This window comes from Podarcis raffonei, chromosome 11, assembly GCF_027172205.1.
Source record: "Podarcis raffonei isolate rPodRaf1 chromosome 11, rPodRaf1.pri, whole genome shotgun sequence".
In the NCBI taxonomy this organism is placed as follows: domain Eukaryota; kingdom Metazoa; phylum Chordata; class Lepidosauria; order Squamata; family Lacertidae; genus Podarcis; species Podarcis raffonei.
The window spans coordinates 15552643-15576432 of NC_070612.1; the positions used below are offsets into that span (position 1 = coordinate 15552643).

At 44.6% G+C, this 23790-nt stretch overlaps 1 protein-coding gene across 1 annotated transcript in view; it reads right to left on the minus strand.

Moving 5' to 3' along the window:
- The window catches only part of CPLX4 (complexin 4), a 32180-nt gene that overhangs the window by 3421 nt on the left and 4969 nt on the right, over nucleotides 1-23790 (minus strand). The window contains exon 2 of the mRNA XM_053408548.1: nucleotides 21674-21761. Within this exon, the coding sequence (XP_053264523.1) occupies nucleotides 21674-21761 (88 nt within the window). The remainder of the gene's footprint in view (nucleotides 1-21673; nucleotides 21762-23790) is intronic.

Here is a 23790-nt window from a genome sequence, read left to right on the forward strand (position 1 = left end):
CATGAAAATAAAACTGATTTGTTGGTAATAAAAATGGAAAGTGATGGGAGACTGTGAGAAAAGGGACAACACCTGGTTCACCATAAGTTTCCAAGCAGCCATGCTCCAGAGAGACAGAACTTACTAGAGAGCAACAAGCAGACACGAAGCAAAACATTTTTCCATCAAGGTCCCTCCCCTAATGCACAGTGATTGGAGAGCCCTGGCAAAATAATTCTCTCTGATTAAAAGCTAAGAGCTATCCATCTTCCTGCCCTGCTCTCTCTTTCTCTCTCTCTCCCGCTCCTCACTCAAACAGCAACAGGCCATTCCCCTTATGGTCAGCTTAGTTTTGCTTTTAGATAGATAGATACAGTGGTACCTTGGTTCTCGAACGTCTCTGTTGACAAACATTTCAGAACCCGAATGCTAAAAACCTGGAAGTAAATGCTTCTGTTTTCGAACACGCCTCAGAAGTCAGACAGCTTCCTCTACGTGTTTTTCAATTTTCTCAACTGAATTTTCAGGTACCCCTTTGAGCCTTGGTTTTCGAATGTTTCGGAACTTGAATAGTCTTCCAGAACGGATTACATTCAAGAACCGAGGTACCACCACAGATGATAGATTAGATAGATAGATATATAGAGATAGATAGATGATAGATAGATACCGGTAGGTAGGTAGGTCGGTAGATAGATAGATAGAGGATAGGAAACACCTCTGCAGCATTTCATGTGTGCAAACGAGGCTTTGGAGGCCGAGAGGATGTTGCTACTCTTGACCTGGGACACCTTGCTAACATCCTGATTCAACCTTGGCATTCAAAACAATGACACCTCAAGGCACCCTGATTTGACTTGTGACTTGGACTGCATGCAGAGCCGCTGCACACTGTTACATTTAACTTACAGATATAAACAGGATAAGGATTTGTAGTGAGTCAACCACTGGCAGAACTGGGTGGAGGGAGAAATCCGTCACATGTGGCATGAACCGAGCCAGGATTTCCTGGCAGCAAACCCTTGCGTCCTGACTGTTACAGGAACACCGATTAGCCATAAGGACCCTGAGACATGGAGTTGCTCTGTTCAGCCATTTGCCAAGTGAAAGCTGAAAGTGGGGGGAGATATAGTTTAATTGCCACTGAAATGTCTTTCCCCCTTGAGCTCCTGGTCTAACGAGTGGTGGTAAGATGGCAGTGGTTTGTTCTGAACTCAGCCGCTTTTAAGTCCTACCAAGCCGCCAGCTCCACAGTGCTAAATTAGAAGCACCATGAGTCACTTTTTCTGACCAACTCTTCCATTCCAAGTCAGCCTTTACTATCCATTCATACATATTTTTTTCCACTACATCATATTCATGCCAGACTACATGCTTTTTTGTTACGGTCAGAAGGGTGAAATAATGAACAATAAAATTACCCAGAAATGTAAAATCTGGCCTACTCAATTGCCTTTTATTGTGTGTGCCAAAAGTGAACCTGTTCTCTCTTAAGAAAGCTAACAGGCATGGGTCACCTCCCTTTTCATTTGACAGATTCGTTGTTTCACCACCTGCTCAATAGGAACATACTTTCACACTATATAAACAAGGTTATATTCTCATAAGACAAAGTTAATCATGGCAGTTACTCTAGAGTACAAGAATGCAAGGACTGACCTGTTGGGTTTGGACAACAATACCTCTGGTCTAGCGTTCGTCTGTCAGCAGTAGCTACTAGCCAAACGCCCCAAAAAAGTCACAAACAGAGCACAGCTGGTATTGTGAATCCTTCTACCCTAATCGCACCAAAATTGGAAACGGTGCTGAGCAGGAAACTCTATCTACTCTCATAGGTTGGTTGGTTTGCTTGTTTTATAACGGGACACGGGTGGCGCTGTGGGTTAAACCACAGAGCCTAGGACTTGCCGATCAGAAGGTCGGCGGTTCGAATCCCTGCGACGGGGTGAGCTCCCGTTGCTCTGTCCCTGCTCCTGCCAAGCTAGCAGTTCGAAAGCACATCAAAGTGCAAGTAGATAAATAGGTACCGCTCCGGCGGGAAGGTAAACGGCGTTTCCGTGCGCTGCTCTGGTTCGCCAGAAGCGGCTTAGTCATGCTGGCCACATGACCTGGAAGCTGTACGCCGGCTCTCTCGGCCAATAAAGCGAGATGAGGGCTGCAACCCCAGAGTCGGCCACGACTGGACCTAATGATAAGGGTCCCTTTACCTTTACCACGTTTCATCAAGCCAGTCCACAGTGATATAAAACAAATCATTGATAGCAATACAGGCCCTCCAAGTGTCCCTATTTTCCAGGGACAGTCCTGGACTTACAGACGCCATCCCAGGTTCTGATTTGATCCTGGAATGTCCCACTTTTCCTTAGGATGCCCTTATTTTCATTGGAGAAATATTGGAGGGTATGGAGTTATGTGACCTCCTAACCAAGGAGATAAGTAACTATACAACCTTTAGAAGACATCTGAAGGCAACCCTGTAAAGGGATTGTGTTAATTTTTAATGCTTAATTATGTTTTCATTATGTTGGAAGCTGCCCAGAGTGGCTGGTGCAACACCATCAGATGGGCAGAATATAAATAGTCGTCGTCATCTTCTTCTTCTTCTTCTTCTTCTTCTTCTTCTTCTTCTTCTTCTCCTTCCTAGACCCATATGTGGATTCAGATGTATACCTTGTTACAATTCTCTGACCCATCTATTGTATGAAGCAATTACCTATGTATATGCTGTTGCCTATACATATTCACTTTCCTCATTTATTTCAATGCAAACACCATCGTATCAGGTGACACCCTCGTTCCTGAATATTGTGGGTCGCAAATGCTAAAGCAGAACAATGCACTGGGCTTCTGTCTACCAAGAATAAATATGTGAGTAAATAACTGGTTAAGTAGCTGGCCAACCCATTCTGCTCCTGAAGGGTTGTGCCTATTCATGCACTGTGTGCACACTCATTCATTCATTCATTCATTCATTCATTCATTTGCTCCTACTTTTATTCAGATGCACGATCCCATCTTACATTCTGAAACACCTCCTGCTGACAGCATTGATGCTTATTCCTGTTGGCCTTTAGCTGCTGTCAGCGTTCGTTCTGGAGATTTAATGAAGCATTAATGCTTATCTTTGATGGGTGAACTGTGTGTTTTTTGTTTTTTTTTTAAAAACACACACAAATCCTGTATATAGAAAGCCTGGGTCCATCACAGCAAAAATCTAAACAAAATGGCCATTGTCTGAAGAAAGGACTGGTCCCATCAAGAAGGCATTACAGTAGATATATAGGAAACAATGCTATAGGAAACACAGTAAGCCCTATGCAAACTTACTTTAGAGTTAGCCCATTGAGACTAACTTCTGAATTAGCCTGCATAGGACTGGGTTGCATCTAGGGATGGGCAGATCTGTCAATTTCAGTTTCTCCCAGCCTCTCATTTTTCTACTCTTGAGTTCAGTTTTCTACATTTCCACATCAATTTCCTTTCCCCCCCCTTTTTAAAAAAGAGTTATTATGAAAATTCATCAGCATTTGACTGCGAATTTCTCCTAATATAAACATTTTTGCATGCAATTTTGTCCAAGATACAATTTTGTCCAAGTAAAGCGCTTCCTCCTGAATAACACATCCTTATATGTCATTTTCATTAGCATATGCATTTCAATGCACAATTTGCTCTTATTTATGCATTTTTGTACACATCACTTGGCACTGTAAAATTTGGAATCGTAAGAATTTAAGGGATGGCTGTGCTTTCCATAAATTAGAAATCAGGTAGATTCACCTTTAAATATGAACCAAATCAAATTTCTCCCCACCCCACTCCCCTAGCTCCCTGGCATCCTATTTTGAATGTCTTTCTGTGACTGAACAACACTATTACCCGTCCTCTTTCTGTAGCCCTTAGCTCTTTTTGTCATGCATCTCGACCACAATATGTTTTTTAAAAGAACAGTTGTCAGAACCATATTGACCGGCCTGTGCTGCCTTCTCAGCACAAGGAATGTGGTTTGGGCCTTCAGTTAATGATGTACAGTGGTACCTCAGGTTACATACGCTTCAGGTTACATACGCTTCAGATTACAGACTCCGCTAACCCAGAAATAGTGCTTCAGGTTAAGAACTTTGCTTCAGGATGAGAACAGAAATTGTGCTCCGGCAACGCGGCGGCAGCAGAAGGCCCCATTAGCTAAAGTGGTGCTTCAGGTTAAGAACAGTTTCAGGTTAAGTACGGAGCTCTGGAACGAATTAAGTACTTAACCCGAGGTACCACTGTATCTTTTCCAGCAGGCAGTTAAAGGAGGAAGGACCTGATTACTGTTGTTGCTGCTGTTGCTGCTGTCAGTAATTATTATTTAGTGGTTTGTTACGTGTTTCTAATGAATTGTGTTACTTTATGGGGCTTATCAATATAACTAACCAAACAAACCAAAACAGATGAGGATAAAAGAATGCAGCGTAAAAGAATGTCATTTCCCCTTCCTTGAGCAAGTTTCCACTGGAAGATGATCCATAAATAATACAAACAAACAAGTAGCAATTCACGCATCCAAACAAATGTAAATGGCTGTTGTTCAGACCTTTTCAGCAAAAGATTTTTCTACATGATTATGGGTGGGAAATAAACTATCCTCCACCGCCAGGTGGCACTGCAGGTACTGAACTGCTTTTCTTGCCTAACCTTTCATTATGCTGGCCTGGCTAACACATATAGGTCAATTAAACAGATTCAGTAGGAAATAAAATCCTCTTGGGCCTGTATAAAGTCTCATATCTCTTTTCCGAGGAGCCGTAAGTAGACCCACATCCAGTTATTTCACCCCTGACCTTCACCAAAAGGGGAATATGTGGTCCCCTCCGTCAGGGGTTTTCAAACCTCCTGTCCCCAGAGCCCACAAGATGACTGGAAATTACTTGGGTCCACCAGTCATGAAATGGTGACAGAAGGAGGCAGAGTTTGGCATAATTTGCTGACAATTACATCCTTCTCTACCAATACCTAACCCACCTGTGAAAATTGCTAAGTTCTGTACCAGAGCATTTTGCATGTGGCAAGGAGTTCCATAACTCCACTTTCCTTGTGCTAAAGAGGTATTGTGATTCCGCCTCCCCATTTTATTTGATTCCCCCATTTTTTTTTACTGATCCTGATGCTCTAAGTCAGGCATAGGCAAACTCAGCCCTCCAGATGTTTTGAGACTACAATTCCCACCATCCCTGACCACTGGTCCTGTTAGCTAGGGATGATGGGAGTTGTAGTCCCAAAACATCTGGATGGCCGAGTTTGCCTATGCCTGCTCTAAGTGAAGAAGACTTTCCCCTTCCTTACACCTACATGCCTTTCAAAATACTAATACCCATCTCCTGTATTTTCTTATCCCATTCTCACTCAGCTTCTACACTACTCCCAACACCAATACCACAACCACTGCCCTTTTCTTTTACATTCGCTTCTTTGTCTTATAACACTTCCCCCTCCTTCTATCCCATTTCCTTCAGCACCTCCTTTGCCCCTTTCCCCTCAGAGGAGGGAGAACTTCCTTCCTCCCTCAGCCTTGGGACATTGGTGGCTCCCAACCACATTGGTCTAACCAATGCCTATAACAAGGCCTAGGGCTTGGTCAAGCAGGTGAGGGGTCACTGGTCAGACTGTGGCACTAAGACCCATCTGAAAATCTGATGAGTCCTGGCCCTCTGTTCAAGGAACATTGCCCTCATGTTTTTCAGGTTGCCCAGGGCCTTCCTCACCACACAGAACTGTAGAGTTGGAAGAGAAACCAAGAGCCAACCCCCTGCAATGCAGGAATCTCAACCACATTGCACTGCAACAAAGAGCTGCCTGTGCCTCAGTGCCTTCATTCTGCAGCTCACAGTGTTATACCTGTGAAAAGGATCTAGGGGTCTTAGTAGACCACAAGCTTAACATGAGTCAACAGTGTGATGCAGCAGCAAAAAGAAGCGAATGCTATTCTAGGCTGCATCAACAGAAGTCTAGTGTCCTGGTCAAGGGAAGTAATAGCAGAGCCGTCTTTCGTATTGGGCTTACTGGTGCGTTGCGCCAGGGCGCTGGCCTCTCAGGGGCGCCCCAGCGAGTGGGGGAGCTGCGCGGCTTTGCCGGCGGCCTCCCCTTTCCCTGCATGCCCGCCAGCTGTGCCCCGTCAACCATATGGCTGGCGGGCATGCAGCTTCCTTCCCAAGCCTCCGTGGGAGGAGAGCGACCCCCACAGAGGCTTGGGGAAAGGTGGCCAACTCTGGGAAAGGGGGGGGTGCTGGAGGGATCTTTGAACCACGGCGCCCGATATGCTTAAGATGGCCCTGAGTAATAGTCCCACTCTATTCTGACTTGGGCTCCACAATTTAAGAAGGATATTGACAAGTTGGGATGCGGGCAGAAGAGGGTGACCAAGGTGATCCAGGGTCTGGAATCCTAGCCTTACGAAAAACGTTTGAAGAAGCTGGGTATGATTAGCCTGGGAAAGAGGAGCCTGAGAGGAGATATGATATCCATCATCAAATAGCTCAAGGGCTGTCACACGGAAGAGGGAACAAGCTTGTTTTCTCCTGCCAGTGTGGTGTAGTGGTTAAGAGCGGTGGACTCGTAATCTGGGGAACCGGGTTCGTGTCTCCGCTCCTCCACATGCAGCTGCTGGGTGACCTTGGGCTAGTCACACTTCTTTGAAGTCTCTCAGCCCCACTCACCTCACAGAGTGTTTGTTGTGGGGGAGGAAGGGAAAGGAGATTGTTAGCTGCTTTGAGACTCCTTCGGGTAGTGATAAAACGGGATATCAAATCCAAACTCTTCTTCTTCTCTTCTTCTGCTCTGGAGGGTCGGACTTGAACCAAAGTATTCAAGTTACCCAGCCCCAGCCCACCTGCAGAGGCAGTCTTGGGCATAAAAAGGTAAAGGTAAAGGGACCCCTGACCATTAAGTCCAGTCACAGACAACCCTGGGGTTGCACTGCTCATCTCGCTTTACTGGCCGAGGGAGCCGGCGTTTGTCATGTGGCCAGCATGACTAAGCCACTTCTGGCAAACCAGAGCAGCGCACGGAAACGCTGTTTACCTTCTCGCCAGAGCGGTACCTATTTATTTATTTACTTGCACTTTGACGTGCTTTTGAACTGCTAGGTTGGCAGGAGCAGGGACCGAGCAACGAGAGCTCACCCCATCGCGGGGATTCGAACCGCTAACCTTCTTGGGCATAGCAATGGGCAAACTGAGCAGATAGGTGATTTTTTCTCTCCCTGTGTTATAATGAAGCTGAATGTTGGCTGATTCAAGACTGGCAATAGTAGGTACTTCGTCACACAGTTCATAGATTATGGAATTTGCTCCAGCAAGAGGTAGTGATTGCCACCGTCTTGGATGACTTTAAAATAGGATTAGATAAATTCGTAGGGGATACAGTGATTGATAGCTGCTAGCCATTACGGCCACTGTTCATGGACTGCAGATGTTGGGCATACACCTGATGTACACATATTTGCTTGCAAAACAGCCATGTAAACCCGGGAGGACATTTAGTGGGGAGAGTCCCTATATATATCAAATCCTGCGCTAAGTGACTTTCTGTGCCCCTTTAGCATTCCAGCAATAGAGTTCCACTTATGAGCAAGCCATAGGACTCATGGATGAAAACATCTTTTCAATGACAAATCTACCCTGACAATCCTATTAATAGGATTAAGGTTCATTAAGGACATGTTTTGTCATATAAGTCTGCCCCAAATACCCTGGAGGTTTAAGTCTTGCATTGGAACCTGGGGCCTCTTACAGACTAAAATCTAAAGTACATCTTCTGAGAGCTACCTACATTTTTAAAAAACAACACCACCAGACATAACTTTAACCAGAGAGTACTATATCAGTTTTATACCAGACTGCCCATCAAAATATATATTTTACATTTACATTCCTGCCCGTCTTCAAAGAAATTCAAGGAAGTGTAATTTTATCCCCCCAAAAAACTCTGAGACACAGGTTAGGCTGAGAGAGTTTCACGGCAAAACCAAAACTTGAACCCAGGTTTCCCCCGAATCAAATGGATTCTGGTGCCAGATTCTTCTGCAGCCTGGTTCTATTCGATTTTCTGCAGAATCAGTGGCAGAAAGTTCATTACCCTTGAGCTGAATGTTTGCCAGTTTAAGTAAAAGTTAGTATTCCTCTCTCTTGCAAGCTGAGGCATAGCAAATGAGTAGAGGATTTCTGATTCTGCCTGGATGAAGCAAGCAAATTGAGGGGAACCAGATTTCCTCCATATTTTTTTACATATTTTTTTAAAGTGCACGTTTACTACATTCACGGAACTAACGTCACTTCTAATTTGGCCCTGAGTCACAAAGTCTGACATGCAATGAAGCAATCGCACTATTTCTTCACTGTAGTTCTGCTTTTGCACATAGTTAACACACATGTTGTCAGGAGCTCAAATCTGCAACAGGACTGAAAGTGGTGTTTGGGGCTGTGTTTGTTTAGGCCAAGCCAAGAGGCGCCAGCTTGTAAGGATGATGGGGTGAACTGGGAGGAGCCAGTTCACCTCCACGCTTTTTGGACATTGGGGGGCGTGGTGGGGGTGGGCCGCCCCGGGTGTCACCACTGAGGGTGGTGACAAAATGCCAGGCGGCCCTCACCGCGGGGCCTGCAGCACAACCGAGCCACACATCTCTCCTGGGAGTGACGCGGTGGCTTGGACGCCCGCAGGCTCGTGCGCACTGCCCCAAACGGTCCACCTGCTGCCTCCCCCTTTTACCCAAAGGAAGAATCCTTGGAGGCCCCGCAGAGTGTCCTGCCCCGGCTGGCCCTACCCCTGGGCACAGGGCACACACGCCACCCTAGGCACCCAATCAGCTTGCTCCGCCGCTGCTGTCCCCCACCCCAAAAATATTCGGGGCAGCCTCAGCCCCCAGGAGTTGACACCCCTGCTCTCCAAGCTGGTACCCTCCAGATGTTTTTGACTACAGCTTCCATCAAAAGCCTGCAGGCTGGGGAAGACTGGTTTAGGCAACAAGAAAAGACCAATATTGTATTCTCAGATACAGTGGTACCTCGGGTTAAGAACTTAATTCGTTCTGGAGGTCCGTTCTTAACCTTAAACTGTTCTTAACCTGAGGTACCACTTTAGCTAATGGGGCCTCCCGCTGCGTGATTTCTGTTCTCATCCTGAAGCAAAGTTCTTAACCCGAGGTACTATTTCTGGTTTAGCGGAGTCTGTAACCTGAAGCGTCTGTAACCCGAGGTACCACTGTTGTCCTTTTGCATCAACTGCAAAGTAGGGTCTTGATTTAACATTTTATTCTAAAGATTTGCAAGTTCCGCTTTAAAAACAGTGTATAAAAGCACCTAGCAACAATCAATATACACTTTTAAAAAGCACAAAAGAAACTTTGATCAGAGAAACATGCCAAGCGCTAAAAAGGGGGGCAGGGAGGAGGAGAAAATGAATGAAGCTGACAGCCTGCATGAAGTGTGGCAGGAGGGTCAAAGAGGAAGAAGAAAATATCTGGATTTGATCCTCACACTGCTGTTGGGACCAGTTTACCTGAAGGATATGCCCCATGGCCACTTCAGTCTGTGGAACTTGCACTTGTAGAAGTGCCATGTAATGTTGGTTCCATATTTTCCATGATTCAGTCTTCCTCCTATGCTCTGAAACTCCCTGCTAATTGATCTGTCCTGAGTGCTTTAATAATAATAATATAATTTTATTTATATCCTGCCCTCCCCAGCCAAAGCCAGGCTCAGAGCAGCTAACAACAATAAAAATAGCACAGTTTACATAAAATCACAGTCAATTAATTGAAATACATTCTAAAATCAATTCAGAATCAAATTAATGGCAACCACTGGGCTAGAGTTCTATGAAGATTACAGAAGGAGAGAGGGGGTCAGACTGTGCCTTGGCCAAAGGCCTGGTGGAACAGCTCTGTCTTGCAGGCCCTGCGGAAAGATGTCAAGTCCCGCAGCGCCCTAGTCTCTTGTGACAGAGCGTTCCACCAGATCGGGGCCATGGCCGAAAAAGCCCTGGCTCTGGTTGAGGCCAGCCTAACCTCCCTGTGGCCTGGGACCTCCAAGATGTTTTTATTTGAAGACCGTAAGGTCCTCCGTGGGACATACCAGGAGAGGTTAGAGACTCTTGCATTGCAGGACTTTGACTAGATGCTCCTTGGGGTCTATTCTATGACATAGGTATATCAATATGCACCCCAATACATATATTTTCTCCTTAATACCAATTGCCGCAACCATTTTCTCCTGATGGGACTCTATGACGGGAAATAAACCAGTTTGAATCCAGCCTAGGCCACCTTGCCCTGCTGTACAGTAAATCTGCAGTCCTGCTAAGCTGTATCCGAATGATGCTGACCCAGAGGCCACATGAAAAATTTGAAGGAAAAGAGAGGGAGCAAACCATAGGTGCTCTCATGGGATCAGAGGCAACAAGGGAAAGTGGGAGAAGATGCTTTTAAAAAGCAGCAGGCTCTGGGTGGTTGTGTTGAACAAATCAAGATTACAGGTGGCAATCCTGGGGAGATTCAGTTCATTTCACCTTTTAATGTAATTTGCACTTCTTCAAACAATACGCAGCCAAAATGCAGCCATAGTTCAAAATCTGCCCTTCTTCAAATTCTGTTTGTTTGTACAAATGCACGTACACGAGGGGAAAGTGTGCATGACAGTGCATATGCAGTTGTTGTTTAGTCATTTAGTCGTGTCTGACTCTTCGTGACCCCATGGACCAGAACACGCCAGGCACTCCTGTCTTCCACTGCCTCCCGCAGTTTGGTCAAACTCATGCTGTTGCTTCGAGAACACTATCCAACCATCTCGTCCTCTGTCGTCCCCTTTTCCTTGGGCCCTCCATCTTTCCCAACATCAGGGTCTTTTCCAGGGAGTCTTCTCTTATGAGGTGGCCAAAGTATTGGAGCCTCAGCTTCAGGATCTGTCCTTCCAGTGAGCACTCAGGGCTGATTTCCTTAAGAATGGACATGTTTGATCTTCTTGCAGTCCATGGGACTCTCAAGAGTCTCCTCCAGCACCATAATTCAAAATATGCAGTAATGCATTCTATTAAGGGAAACGGATGCAAATGAGCTTCAGACGGGGAAAAACGAGAAACCGAGAGAAACCAACATTGGCAAATGTGTCCATCCCTACTTACAGGCAGGGGGATGTATTGAAAAATGGGGGGGGGGGGCGGCACATCACCACACAATCTGCAAGCTTGTCCTTTGCCCTCATCAAGCACATCCACATTTGGGTAAAAGCAGAATTCATTGTGTCGGTGGGTTTGAAGAAATGTACGCCGGTCATGTTTTGCACCCTACTTGTCCGTTACTTTATTTTAGCCTATAGAGCATGATTTGCGGTGGAAGTTGGATGCCAATAGACTTCTCCGCCTCCATGCGCCCTGAGAAAAATGGTTCCCAACCCCCAAGGTCTGGCAAAGTGAACATTACGAGACCTGACAGCTCCTGCGAAGATTTTTTTCTTAACTTTTCTTTAAGTTGCGTCTTAACAAGGTGCCTGCGCATGGGCCCAAGTTTAACGCTTTCCCCCTGCTGTTCCATAGCCTCGGTGATTGTAACCTTAAGCAATTATGAATGAAGGACCCCGAGGATTCAATAATTGGTTACCTGAGGACATTTCTGAATGTGTCAGATTCCCTGTGGATTGTTAATGTCATTACCAAAGCTTAATTTATACAGAAACCAAAAGGCTGCAGAGAAAACTTCCGAGCACTTAATTGGGCCATCGCTTCAGATAAATACTTAATTCAATTATTATTATTTTTAAAAACCAAAGCATGGTGCAGGAAAAATATCAGTACCAACACTTAACACTGCTATCCTGACATTGTAAAAGCTTGTTTCATTGATTATTTGGACAAGTGCATCTTGAATTGGATTTTGGCTTGATGCTGTTGGTCACTAAGGCAGGAAAAAAGTGGGAATAGACTGACAAGGGTTAAGGCGTTATAATCTGGAACCAGAACATTGGTGCTATGACATGTTCCAGGGTTTCAGCAAGAAGTCGCAGGACATGTACTGATTGGAAACTAAGCAGTACTGTATGACTGCCCTGAAGGTTTTCAGGCACAAATAATATTAAAACTGGGATAGGCAAATCATCTGTAGATGATTTGGTAATTACAGTACAGTGGTACCTCGGGTTAAGTACTTAATTCGTTCTAGAGGTGCGTTCTTAACCTGAAACTGTTCTTAACCTGAAGCATCACTTTAGCTAATGGGGCCTCCCGCTGCTGCTGCGCCGCTGGAGCACGATTTCTGTTCTCATCCTGAAGCAAAGTTCTTAACCCAAAGTACTATTTCTGGGTTAGCGGAGTCTGTAACCTGAAGCGTATGTAACCCGAGGTACCACTGTAAAGGTAAAGGTAAAGGGACCCCTGACCATTAGGTCCAGTTGTGACCGACTCTGGCTTTATTGCTCATCTGGCTTTATTGGCCAAGGGAGCCGGCGTACAGCTTCCGGGTCATGTGGCCAGCATGACTTAGCCGCTTCTGGCAAAACAGAGCAGCGCCCGGAAATGCTGTTTACCTTCCTGCCAGAGCAGTACCTATTTATCTACTTGCACTTTGGCGTGCTTTCAAATTGCTAGGTTGGCAGGAGCAGGGACTGAGCAATGGGAGCTCACCCTGTCGCAGGGATTCAAACTGTGACCTTCTGATCGGCAAGTCCTAGGCTCTGTGGTTTAACCCACAGCGCCACCCTCTCCCTAAAGTGATAGAAAAACACCCAAAAGTATGGACAAATGGCAGGGTTTAAATTGAATAAAAACAAAACTAAATTATTGGTCAAAAATCTTAGAGAATCAGAAAAGATGGAACTCTCCCAGAGTTTGGATATAGAAAGCCATAAAAAAGTAAAGTATTTAGGAATATGGTTAACAAACAGGAATCTCAATATATATAAAGAAAATTATGAAAAAATGTGGAATGAAATGAAAAGGAATCTAGAAATTTGGAGTAGGATGACTCTTTCTTTTTTAGGAAGAATTGCAGCAATTAAAATGAATACATTGCAAAAAATGTTGTTCCTCTTTCAAACAATACCAATAAAAAGTAATAGCATCTGCTTCAAAAAATGGCAAAAATGTATTTCAAAATTTATCTGGAGGGGGAAAAGACCAAGAATAAAACATAAAATACTTACAGATGTAAAAGAAAGAGGGGGCTTTCCCCTTCCAGATTTCATAATTTATTATGAAGCAGCATGCCTTACTTGGATTCGGGATTGGATCAAATTGGAGAAAGAGGCGGCAATAGAACTGGAGGGACATGATAACAGATTTGGCAGGCATCTATATTTGTGGTATGGAAAAACCAAAGTACATAAAGGATTTCACAATCATATAATAAGAAAATCTTTAATAAAAGTTTGGGAAAAATATTAGAAGAAAAAACTCCATGGTGGTTATCACCTATTGAAGCACTATCATTTAAAATTACAACAAAGAAAGAAATATGGCCAACATATAGAGATCTATTAATTGAACAGGAAGGAAAGCTAAAATTAAAGGATTATGAGGAGTTGAAGGAATACCTTCAAAGCTGGCTACAGCATAGACAGATAAATGAAATCTTTAAGGAAGATAATAAGAAAGGATTTGGTTATACAATTTCTAGATTCCAAAGAGAGATAATACATGACAATTTCACATTACTTAAGAAAGCGTAAAGTTTGTTATTGGAATGGGAAACTAAGGAGGAAGAAGTTAAGTCAGTAATGATTAAGTGGGCACAAGATGTGGGCATAATATACAATTTGAAGAATGAGAAAAACTTTGGAAAGTAAATATGAAATTCACAGACTGTATTTTATTGAAAGAGAATTACATGAAAATGATGTATAGATGGCATATAACACTGATTAAGTTGGCCAAAATGTATAGAACAGAATCAAATAACTGTTGGAGATGTAAAAATAAGGAGGGTACCTTTTATCATATGTAGTATCATAAAAAAAAATTGGGAGATGATATATAACAAACTGAAAAAAAATGTTTAAAATGACGTTTGTTAAAAAAATCAGAAGCATTTTTAATAGGTATTTCTGATCAAGGATGCTGAAAGAGAAATGGAAAATATTCAAGTACACAACAACAGCAGCAAGAATCCTAATAGCACGAAACTGGAAGACTGGAGAAATACCTTCGAAAGCACAATGGCAGGAAAAATCGAAGAACTATGCAGAATTAGCAAAGCTAACGGATAAGCTACATGAAAAAGACAATAGTGATTTTAAAAAAGAATGGGAACCTTTCATAAACTATCTGCAGAAACAACTGAAAGAAATGGACTCGGTCGCAGGATTTGAATAAACATTCACAACTTTATTTAACAAAATGAATGAAGAATAACATTGTAATAACATTTTGACAGATAAGGAATAGCAGATTGTATCATTTGATGTAACAAACCAGAGGGGTAGCTGAAGGATGTCAACGGGAGGGGGGGGGCGATGTAGAATGTATGTTTGGAAATGATTTTGATATTTGTTGTTAGAAAAGAAAACTAATAAAAATTATATACAAAAAATAAAATAAAAATGGGATCACATGTAACTGCCCCAATACCATCACGAGCACAAGCAATCATGAATGCATAATAAACAAGATGTCTGGAGAGGCTTCTTTTAGTTTTGGTGGCAGCGATGGTTGGGCTTATCTTGGAGGTCCCAGGCCACAGAGAGGTTAGGCTGGCCTCAACCAGAGCCAGGGCTTTTTCAGCTGTGGCTCCAATCTGGTGGAACGCTCTGTCACAAGAGACTAGGGCCCTGTGGGACTTGACATCTTTCCGCAGGGCCTGCAAGACAGAGTTGTTCCGCCTGGCCTTTGGCCAGGGCACAGCCTAACCCCTTCCTCTGCCAATCCTCACAGAACTCTAGCCCAATGGTTGCCATTAATCTGATTTGAACTGATTTTATAATGAAATGATTTTAGAATGTTGTATCATTTTACTGTTGTTCTCCGCTCTGAGCCTGGCTTCGGCTGGGGAGGGCGGGATATAAATAAAATTTTATTATTATTATCTGTGTTCGTTTCTTGGACTTCATTGTAACTCTAGCAATGCCACAAACACATGACAAATGGGGATCTGCTCTTTTTGGTCTACATATCTGGAAGACCAACCCCTTTGATGCCTATCAGGTATAGAACTACTGAGCTGCGCAGAGAGATACAAGTGATAAACAAAATCACCATGGGGTCCTAGCAGTGGTGGACATCCATTTTGGGGGGCCCTGAAGCTTGAATTGTTATGGGGACCCCTCCACAACCCCCAACAAGCTCTGAGTAACTACCATTATCTTATTTAATGGGATTGTTTACAACATCTGTGCTATTGACTCTCAAAATTTAGGGTTGCTGAAATATATCCAACAAAAAAATTAATCAATTTGAGTTGTGCGACTCAAATTGGGTCTACTAGACCCATCCCCCCCCCAAAGCAATGTAAACTAAAGTCAGGGAAATGTAGCCCCGCGAAGTGCTGAGCAATTTCTGATCCAGATTCCTCTTGCCCCTCAGAGAAGTATAATTCCCAGAGTTCCCTAAGCCAGTTTGAGCTTGCAGTGTGGATATGCACGTTCACTGCGGTCAGAAGTAGGAAGATGAATTTGGTTTAATCCCCAATTAAACTAATGTATCCGTCTCCCTGATTCAAATGGCTCTGAATTTTGCTTGCATTACCACTGGATTAAACGGGAGCATTACAACGGGAAAGGGAATTTCAAAGTGCACCACATTCATTTGGCTGAGTGGTTTGAGGAACGGAGCATTTTAAACCTTTGAAGAATGCCATGTTTTATACATGAAGCATTTACTTTTCCATTTCCTTCACCTAAGGACGGCCCCAGTTTTCTTGCCCCAGGTAAATCAATTCCCTCTTTTGGCAACGCCTTAAATCAGGGGGTGGGGAACATGTGGCTTTCCAGATGTTGATGGACTGCTACAAATTCCATCCTCCCTCATCATTTGCCATGCAGGGCTGATGGCAATTGGAGTTCAGCATCTGGGGAGCCAGGGGTTCCCCATCCCTGTCTTAAAATGTTCAGGATGCCCAAGGGTTCCTTCCACTATTTATATCAGTTAGTAAACTGATCATAAAGACAAAATTATGATGTTCCATTTGCTCAAGTCCAAAATACGTATGAGGCTAAATCTACCTCTCCAGATGTTTTGGCCTACAACGTCCATCAGCCCCAGTTGTGTGCACATTTGGTTTTCAGTTCTTTCATACTCCCTCTCAACAGTCTGCCTGCTTTCTGCCTTAGTCCTCTCTGGGCTGTATTTGGCAGTTTCCCACTTAGATTCCCCCCACTATCTATCTATCATCTCTCTCTTTCTATCTATCTATATCTATCATCTATCTATCTATCTATCTATCTATCTATCATCTATCTATCTATCTATCTATCTATCTATCCATCTATCTATCTATCATCTATCTATCTATCTATGATAGATAGATGATAGATAGATGATAGATAGATAGATAGATAGATAGATAGATAGATAGATAGAAGATAGATAGATGATAGATAGATAGATAGATGATAGATATAGATAGATAGAAAGAGAGAGATGATAGATATCTATACTGTATATGGAAGTGAGAGCTGGACCATAAAGAAGGCTGATCGCCGAAGAATTGATGCTTTTGAAGCATCAATGCTGGAGGAGACTCTTGAGAGTTCCATGGACTGCAAGAAGATCAAACCTCTCCATTCTTAAGGAAATCAGCCCTGAGTGCTCACTGGAAGGACAGATCCTGAAGCTGAGGCTCCAGTACTTTGGCCACCTCATGAGAAGAGAAGACTCCCTGGAAAAGACTCTGATGTTGGGAAAGATGGAGGGCACAAGAAGAAGGGGACGACAGAGGAAGAGATGGTTGGACAGTGTTCTTGAAGCTACCAGCATGAGTTTGACCAAACTGTGGGAGGCAGTGGAAGACAGGAGTGCCTGGCGTGCTCTGGCCCATAGGGTCACGAAGAGTCGGACACGACTAAACGACTAAACAACAACAACAAAATGTTGTGCTTCTGCAAACATTGGGGTTACCCTGGATCTGCCAGTGCCTCTCTGTTGCGCACAACTCTTGACAATTGGGCTCTATTTATTTTAATTTATTATTACATTTATGTCCCACCTTTTCCTCCAAGGAACCTAGGGTGGTGTACTTGGTTCTCACCAACCCCATTATCCTCACGCAACAACCCTGTGAGGTAGGCTGTTCTGAGAGACAGTGGCTGGCCCAAGGCTACCCAGTGATCTTCATGGCTGAGTGCAGATTCAAACCCAGATCTCCCAAGTCCTGGTCCAATACTAACTGTTACACCACAGTGATATGCCACTGTGCAATTCTTGACTTAATTCATGTCTCTTGCGCTTTCTCATCTCCTCTTTGTAACGGTTGTTTCTCACACAGACCTGCCAAGTGCACTCATCGAAGATTCACCACTTCAAGTGAAGTGTCCATTCTGAGGACCATCCCACAGCTCTTAGGAAAGCTTTAAGTATTTAATACCCTCCAACATTCCTCTGGTGAAAATAGGGACGTTCCATTCCATAATGATAATTCTACTATTTATACCCCACACATCTTACTGGGTTGCCCCAGTCACTCTGGGCAGCTTCCAACAGATATAAAAAAGGTAATAAAACATTAAACATTAAAGAACTTCCTTATACAGGATTGTTTTCAGATGGCTTGGGGGTCAGATAACCATCGCTGTCAACTTTTCCCTTTTCTTGTGAGGAATCCTATAAGGGAATTTCCCTTTAAAAATAGGAAGCTTTGACAGCCATGCAGATAACGCCATACCCTCCAACATTTCTCCAGTGAAAATAGAGACATCCTAAGGAAAAGGGGGACATTCCAGGATTGATCCGAAACTGGGGCAGATTCTCTAAATCAGGGACGTCCCTGGAAAATAGGGACACATCGAAGGTCTGGTATCTGCAAACTCCTGGAGTCAAAACAGTGGTGATAGGCCCATTTGCAGTGTAACCAGACAACAAACTCACAACGATATAGGCCTCTTTGCTCCTTTTGGTCTGTAAACAAATGGATAGGGAACTGTAGCACTATGGCCATTGAACCAGCCCCACTGGCATTCAAGCCTTCAGCAGGATATCTGGAAAGGAGAGGTTATGGGTGGGGTTCAAGTAGTGAGTGCCATCAGCAGAAGCCCTTTACCCCCATCTCTTCCCCTATGCCCCACCAAAATTGTCTTGGGGTGAGTCAGAGAATGTTTGGAACAGTGCACAGAGGGAGGAAAGGGCCATCGTTTTGTCTGGTAAACTGAAATGCTTGACCTGACGGAATGATGACCTTAGCACAGCATTGAATTCCTACTTGTGTGTGTACAATTCTATGTGTCTGGGCTCTCCATGTTGGCCACACAAGGCTGCCACCCCTGTGGATCTGCAGCTTTTGGAATTAGTCCTAAAGAACATGCCCACCTGGAACAACATCATTATGAGATTGTGGCTGGGCTGGACCCCACCACACACATACACACAATTGATGGTTTGGTCCAATCCTGACCAGGCATATCCTGTGCCAACCAGTGGCAAAGTGATACATGCTGAAGTGCAGGTGCCCTTCATGACCGCTCCCATAGACGCACCTCCTTAACCATGCCCCTTCTAAGACGGCACAGCAAAAGTGAGCTTTCGACTAATGCAGACAATAAACAATGTTTCAATACCAAGCTACCGTTTTTCTCACCCCTCTTTTCCCATATGAACCCATCCAGACCCTTTGCTCTTCCTCTCAGGTTATCCTCCAGGTGCCCTCCCTGCCAGCAAGTTTGAAGGATGGTGACAAGGTGAGAGCCTTTTCGGTTGTGGCTCCCCACTTGTGGAATGCTTTTCCCAGCAAGGTCTGCCTGGCACCATCATTAACATCCTTTTCGCAACACGTGAAAAACTCTCTTCTCCCCAGGCATCTGATGGATTGTGGTTATTTTTCTGTCTATTGGTGGTAAGTTTTAGCTGCTGAAGTTTTGCTGCTGTTTTATAGGGCCTGTTTTATTGATTAGTGCATGGCTTCTATTGCAATCCATTTATGCTTTGTGCATAAGTCAAGCATGAGACTCGTAATCTTAGGGTAATGGGTTCGTGTCCCAAACCGGGTGAAAGATTCCCGCATTGCAGGGGGTTGGACTAGATGATCCTTGTGGTCCCTTCCAACTCTAGGATTCAAACTTCAAATTTCAAGCTTGTAGGCTCCTTATGTGGCAAGAGAAACCTTAGAGTAAGAACTGGTACCTACCAAATCTTACTGCTTGAATTGGAGCATGTGTAACAATATTCTCAGAATGTGAGCTGAACTACTAACACAGGATTTTTCTTGTAGCTTTATACTGCTGAACAGTAAACAAAATACAGACAGAAAGTCACACAGCCTCTCTCTCTATACTTAGAAACTAAGTCCAGCTGTTAAAACCTAATAACCAAGATTTAGCCATCATGTCATTCGATTGCAGACTGTAGTCACGCAATGTTCTGGCCTGGTGATGAAAAACACTTCCGACTTATATAAAGCTTTAAACTTCCCGTTGAAAAGGCATTAGGCTCCCCAGGTAGCTTTGCCATTCACCTTACCTGCTTCCACTAATGTTCAGATACACACCTTTTAAGACATTCCCATTTGTATGTTAGTGGGTGGCAGAACGTTAAGTCTGCATTAGACTTGGTTCAGGGTGTTATGGCATCCTGGCTGCGGAACTCCCTTCCACTGCAGACAGTTGTGTCATGTCCCCCCCCCCCCCGCCTCCAATAACAGCCTTTCAGTGTCAGGTTTATACATATTCTTTCCCTCGGGCCTCTGGAGGCGGCTGATGTATGGAACTGGTGTTTCTGCTGCCGAATTGTTGCTGTTTTTCAGGTGTGGTTTTATGGGTTTGGTCTGTTTTCTTTGAGATGTTGCATTTTAACGAAAGGTTGGATATACTGTGGATTTGGGGGGAGGGAAAGGGGTAGGCAAAGGCAAGTGGAAGACTATTTGCAGTTGCTCTCCCCTCCCTTCACCCCCAAGGCATCAGCAGCACTGAAGATCTCAGTTTATATACATTGCCAAGAAAGAGGACAAAAGTGGGGCAGGGAATTCGCATTCAATTCGCATAGGCATCTTTAAATGTATACACATGCAAATTGAGAAATAATTTAAATAGCACTATAGTGGAAAAGACTAGTGGAAAATACAGCGAGTGTGTGATCTGTGTGCCTGTACAACATGCTGCCAGGGTGCTCACTGCTAATGGGCAACTTAGGGGCCTCACCTGCTCTCCCTAAGTAATGGTTCTTTATCTTTAAACCAGGCCTGGACTGAGCAGCCCTCCATCTTTGAACAGAGGACTGCCCTCTGAAAACTAGCCCTCTCTCCCTAAAAGGTGTCACTCGCTTTGTTTTTATATCCCAGGGTGCTGCTTAATGTACAGGAGAAGGGACACCGAAAAAGAAATCTTCAACCTGTTGCTGAAAACAGTCAGGGGGTTCTGGTAAATCAGGTTGGAGAGGACAACAATTCTACCGTACTTTTCCACATATGTGTGTGTGTGTGTAATATATTATATATATATATATATATATATATGTGTGTGTGTGTGTGTGTGTGTGTGTGTGTGTGTGTATGTATATATAATAATAATTTATTATTTATACCCTGCCCATCGGGCTGGGTTTCCCCAGCTACTCTGTGCGGCTTCCAACAAAGATAAAAAATACATTAAAATGTCACACATTAAAAACATCCCTTCAGATGTCTTCTAAATGTATGTATATGTATATGTATATGTATATGTATATGTATATGTATTCTCTCTCTCCCTCTCTCCACACAGATAAGTAGGCAAGAACACACACACATATATATCTTTAGGTTAATAGTTAAACAATCTATGTTGTTCCCTCTTGTACTGATTGCAACCCCAACAAGGGACATTTTACATTTTGTTTAAAAATGATGGGCTACTGCAGGGGTCAGCAAACTTTTTTATGAGGGGGCCGGTTCACCGTCCCTCAGACCTTGTGGTGGGCTGGACTGCACACACGTGCAGCGGAAGGGGGCTTCTCTCTCTCCCCCAACCCCTGCCCCTGCTTTCCTTCCTCCTCCTCCACTCTGCCTGTGGTTGGGAGCCGGCGGAGGTGGAGGCGCCTCTCCTTTCCGGGCCAGATTTCCTGGGCGCCAGGCGCAGGGCCAGCAGGCACGCCAAGCTCCAGCTGAAGCCCCGCAATGTGCCCCTCACGATGCCCACTGCGTGGCCATGGACGGAGAGGCTGGCAGGCAGGTGGTGAGTCTGGGCTGCACCTCAGCGCGCAGGCGGCGAGGCTTCGGATTGGCTGGCACCAATCAAAGCCCAGCAGGGCGGGGAGAAGCCAAGAAGAGGGAGGGAGGAGGTGGCGCCGCAGTGTGTGTGAAGGGGTGGGGAATGGCAAAAAATGGTGCCTGAAAAAAATTGCAAAAAAAATATATGGCGCAGCACAAACGATCATGCCGACCCAAGCGGTGATTCCAGGACCATCCACGGGCAGGATCCAGAGGGCAATTAGGCCTGATCCGGCCCACAGACCTTAGTTTGCCAGCTCCTGGGCTACTGAGTCAGAGGGCAGAGGGAAAACATTAAAACAAAAGTTTGCTTTAAAAAAACCAAATCCCAAACACATCTGATCTTACCTTAGGGAGTCTGTACTTCTCTCGCAAATGGACCCTCAGGACGGCTCTCTCGGCCTTTTTTGTTGCAAAGGCTGCATCTCTTTCCATCCTGGGAACAGATATGGGAGGTTTTGTCATCATGGATGGCTAAGAAATTGGCAAGGAAGGCCGCACCACAGAAGAAGACATTGCTTAAACCACACAAGCGCAAGATAAATATTCTAATAACATAATGAAGGAAATGATTACATGCACACCATGCACTTAAAGCACACCCCCCCCCAAAATCCCAAAGAATATTGTGAACTGTACTTTACTCCCAGCAACCAGCTCTCAACAATGAGTCCTCCTCCTTAGTCTCTGGGCTGCATTACACACTAACCCATTTCTAGCCTTAACCATTTGGGCCCAGGGTACCTCAAGGACTGCCTAATCCCATATATCCCAGCCCAGTTACTGAGATCATAGAATCATAGAGTTGGAAACATGAGGGTCATCTAGTCCAACCCCCCTGCAATGCAGATAATCTTTTGCCCGACTTGGGGCTCGAACCCACAACCTTGAGATTATGAGTCTCATGCCAACTGAGCTGTCTCAGACCTGGTCTTTGGAGGAGCCACTGTTACTGGTCTCCCATGGCTTGGATCCACCAGAAGCCATGTGTTTAGTACTGGGAGCCCAGTTTTGTAGAACTCCCATCCAGAGGAGGTCCAACATATCATCTATCTATCATCTATCTATCTATCTATCTATCTATCTATCTATCTATCTATCTATCTCACCCAGCAGGCATTTTAACTGAAGTTTGATTTCATAGTTTTAACTGATTTTTATTTTTTTTTGTACAGTGGTACCTCGGGTTACAGACCTTCGGGTTACAGACTCCGCTAACCCAGAAATAGTACTTCGGGTTAAGAAGATTGCTTCAGGATGAGAACAGAAATCGCACAGCAGTGGCGTGGCAGCAGCGGGAGGCCCCATTAGCTAAACTGGTACCTCAGGTTAAGAACAGTTTCAGGTTAAGAACGGACCTCAAGGTTTCAAAGTACTGCGATTTTGAGACTATTTCATATAAATTGTATAAATAAATAAGCAAGAACATAAGTGGAGCCCTTCCAGGTCAGACCAGGGGTATCCTGTTCTCACAGTGGCCAGCTAGATGCCTCTGGGAAGTCCAGCAGCAGAGCGTGAAGGCAATAGCTCCCTCCAGCAACTAGCATTCAGTGAAATGAACATACATCAACTATACTAGTAGTAGAAGAAGAAGAGTTTGGATTTGATATCCCGCTTTATCACTACCCAAAGGAGTCTCAAAGCGGCTAACATTCTCCTTTCCCTTCCTCCCCCACAACAAACACTCTGTGAGGTGAGTGGGGCTGAGAGACTTCAGAGAAGTGTGACTGGCCCAAGGTCACCCAGCAGCTGCATGTGGAGGAGCGAGGAAGCAAACCCGGTTCCCCAGATTACGAGTCTACCGCTCTTAACCACTACACCACACTAGTAGTTGGGCAGCATCTAAAGAGCTGTGCTGGACCACACATTAGTTCCATCTACTGCAGCATCCTGCTTCCAGGACTGGCTTTAAGGAAGCCCCTAAGATAGGCAAGATGAAGAATGGTATTCTTAGCACCTACTGTCTCTGAACATGGATGTTCATAGGGACATGTGCATTGCTTTGGGCCTCTAGGAAGCACTTAGCTTAAAGCCATGCTTCTGAAACTGGGAAGTGAAGGCCTTTGGATGGGTGTGGAAGGAAGGCAAAGTTCAAGGGGAGGTTGGAATGGTGCCTTCCTCAATCACCAGTCAAGGGGTGGCTTTTAGCAGAAGACTTCTACTGGATATGTAGCACCATACTGCATGAGAGATACTGGAGAGATATGCAAAGATGGGAGTTCAGAAGGAAGCTGCTTCTTTGCAAATGTGGCCTAATAGGTGTAGTGGTTCTAGGGGTTGCTCGTGCGTAAGCCGGTGCAAACACCTGGCTGGGTTGCCTGAGTGAACCTTTCCTGTCCGGACAGCCACTCTCCCGTGGCTGTCTCAATCGCTGGCAGAATCCGTCAGTGGGCGTTTCTTAAACTTCTTCCAGCAAAGAAGCTCTTTGATGCCTAGTCTCCTCCTACTCTGCCTGCGCGGAAGCC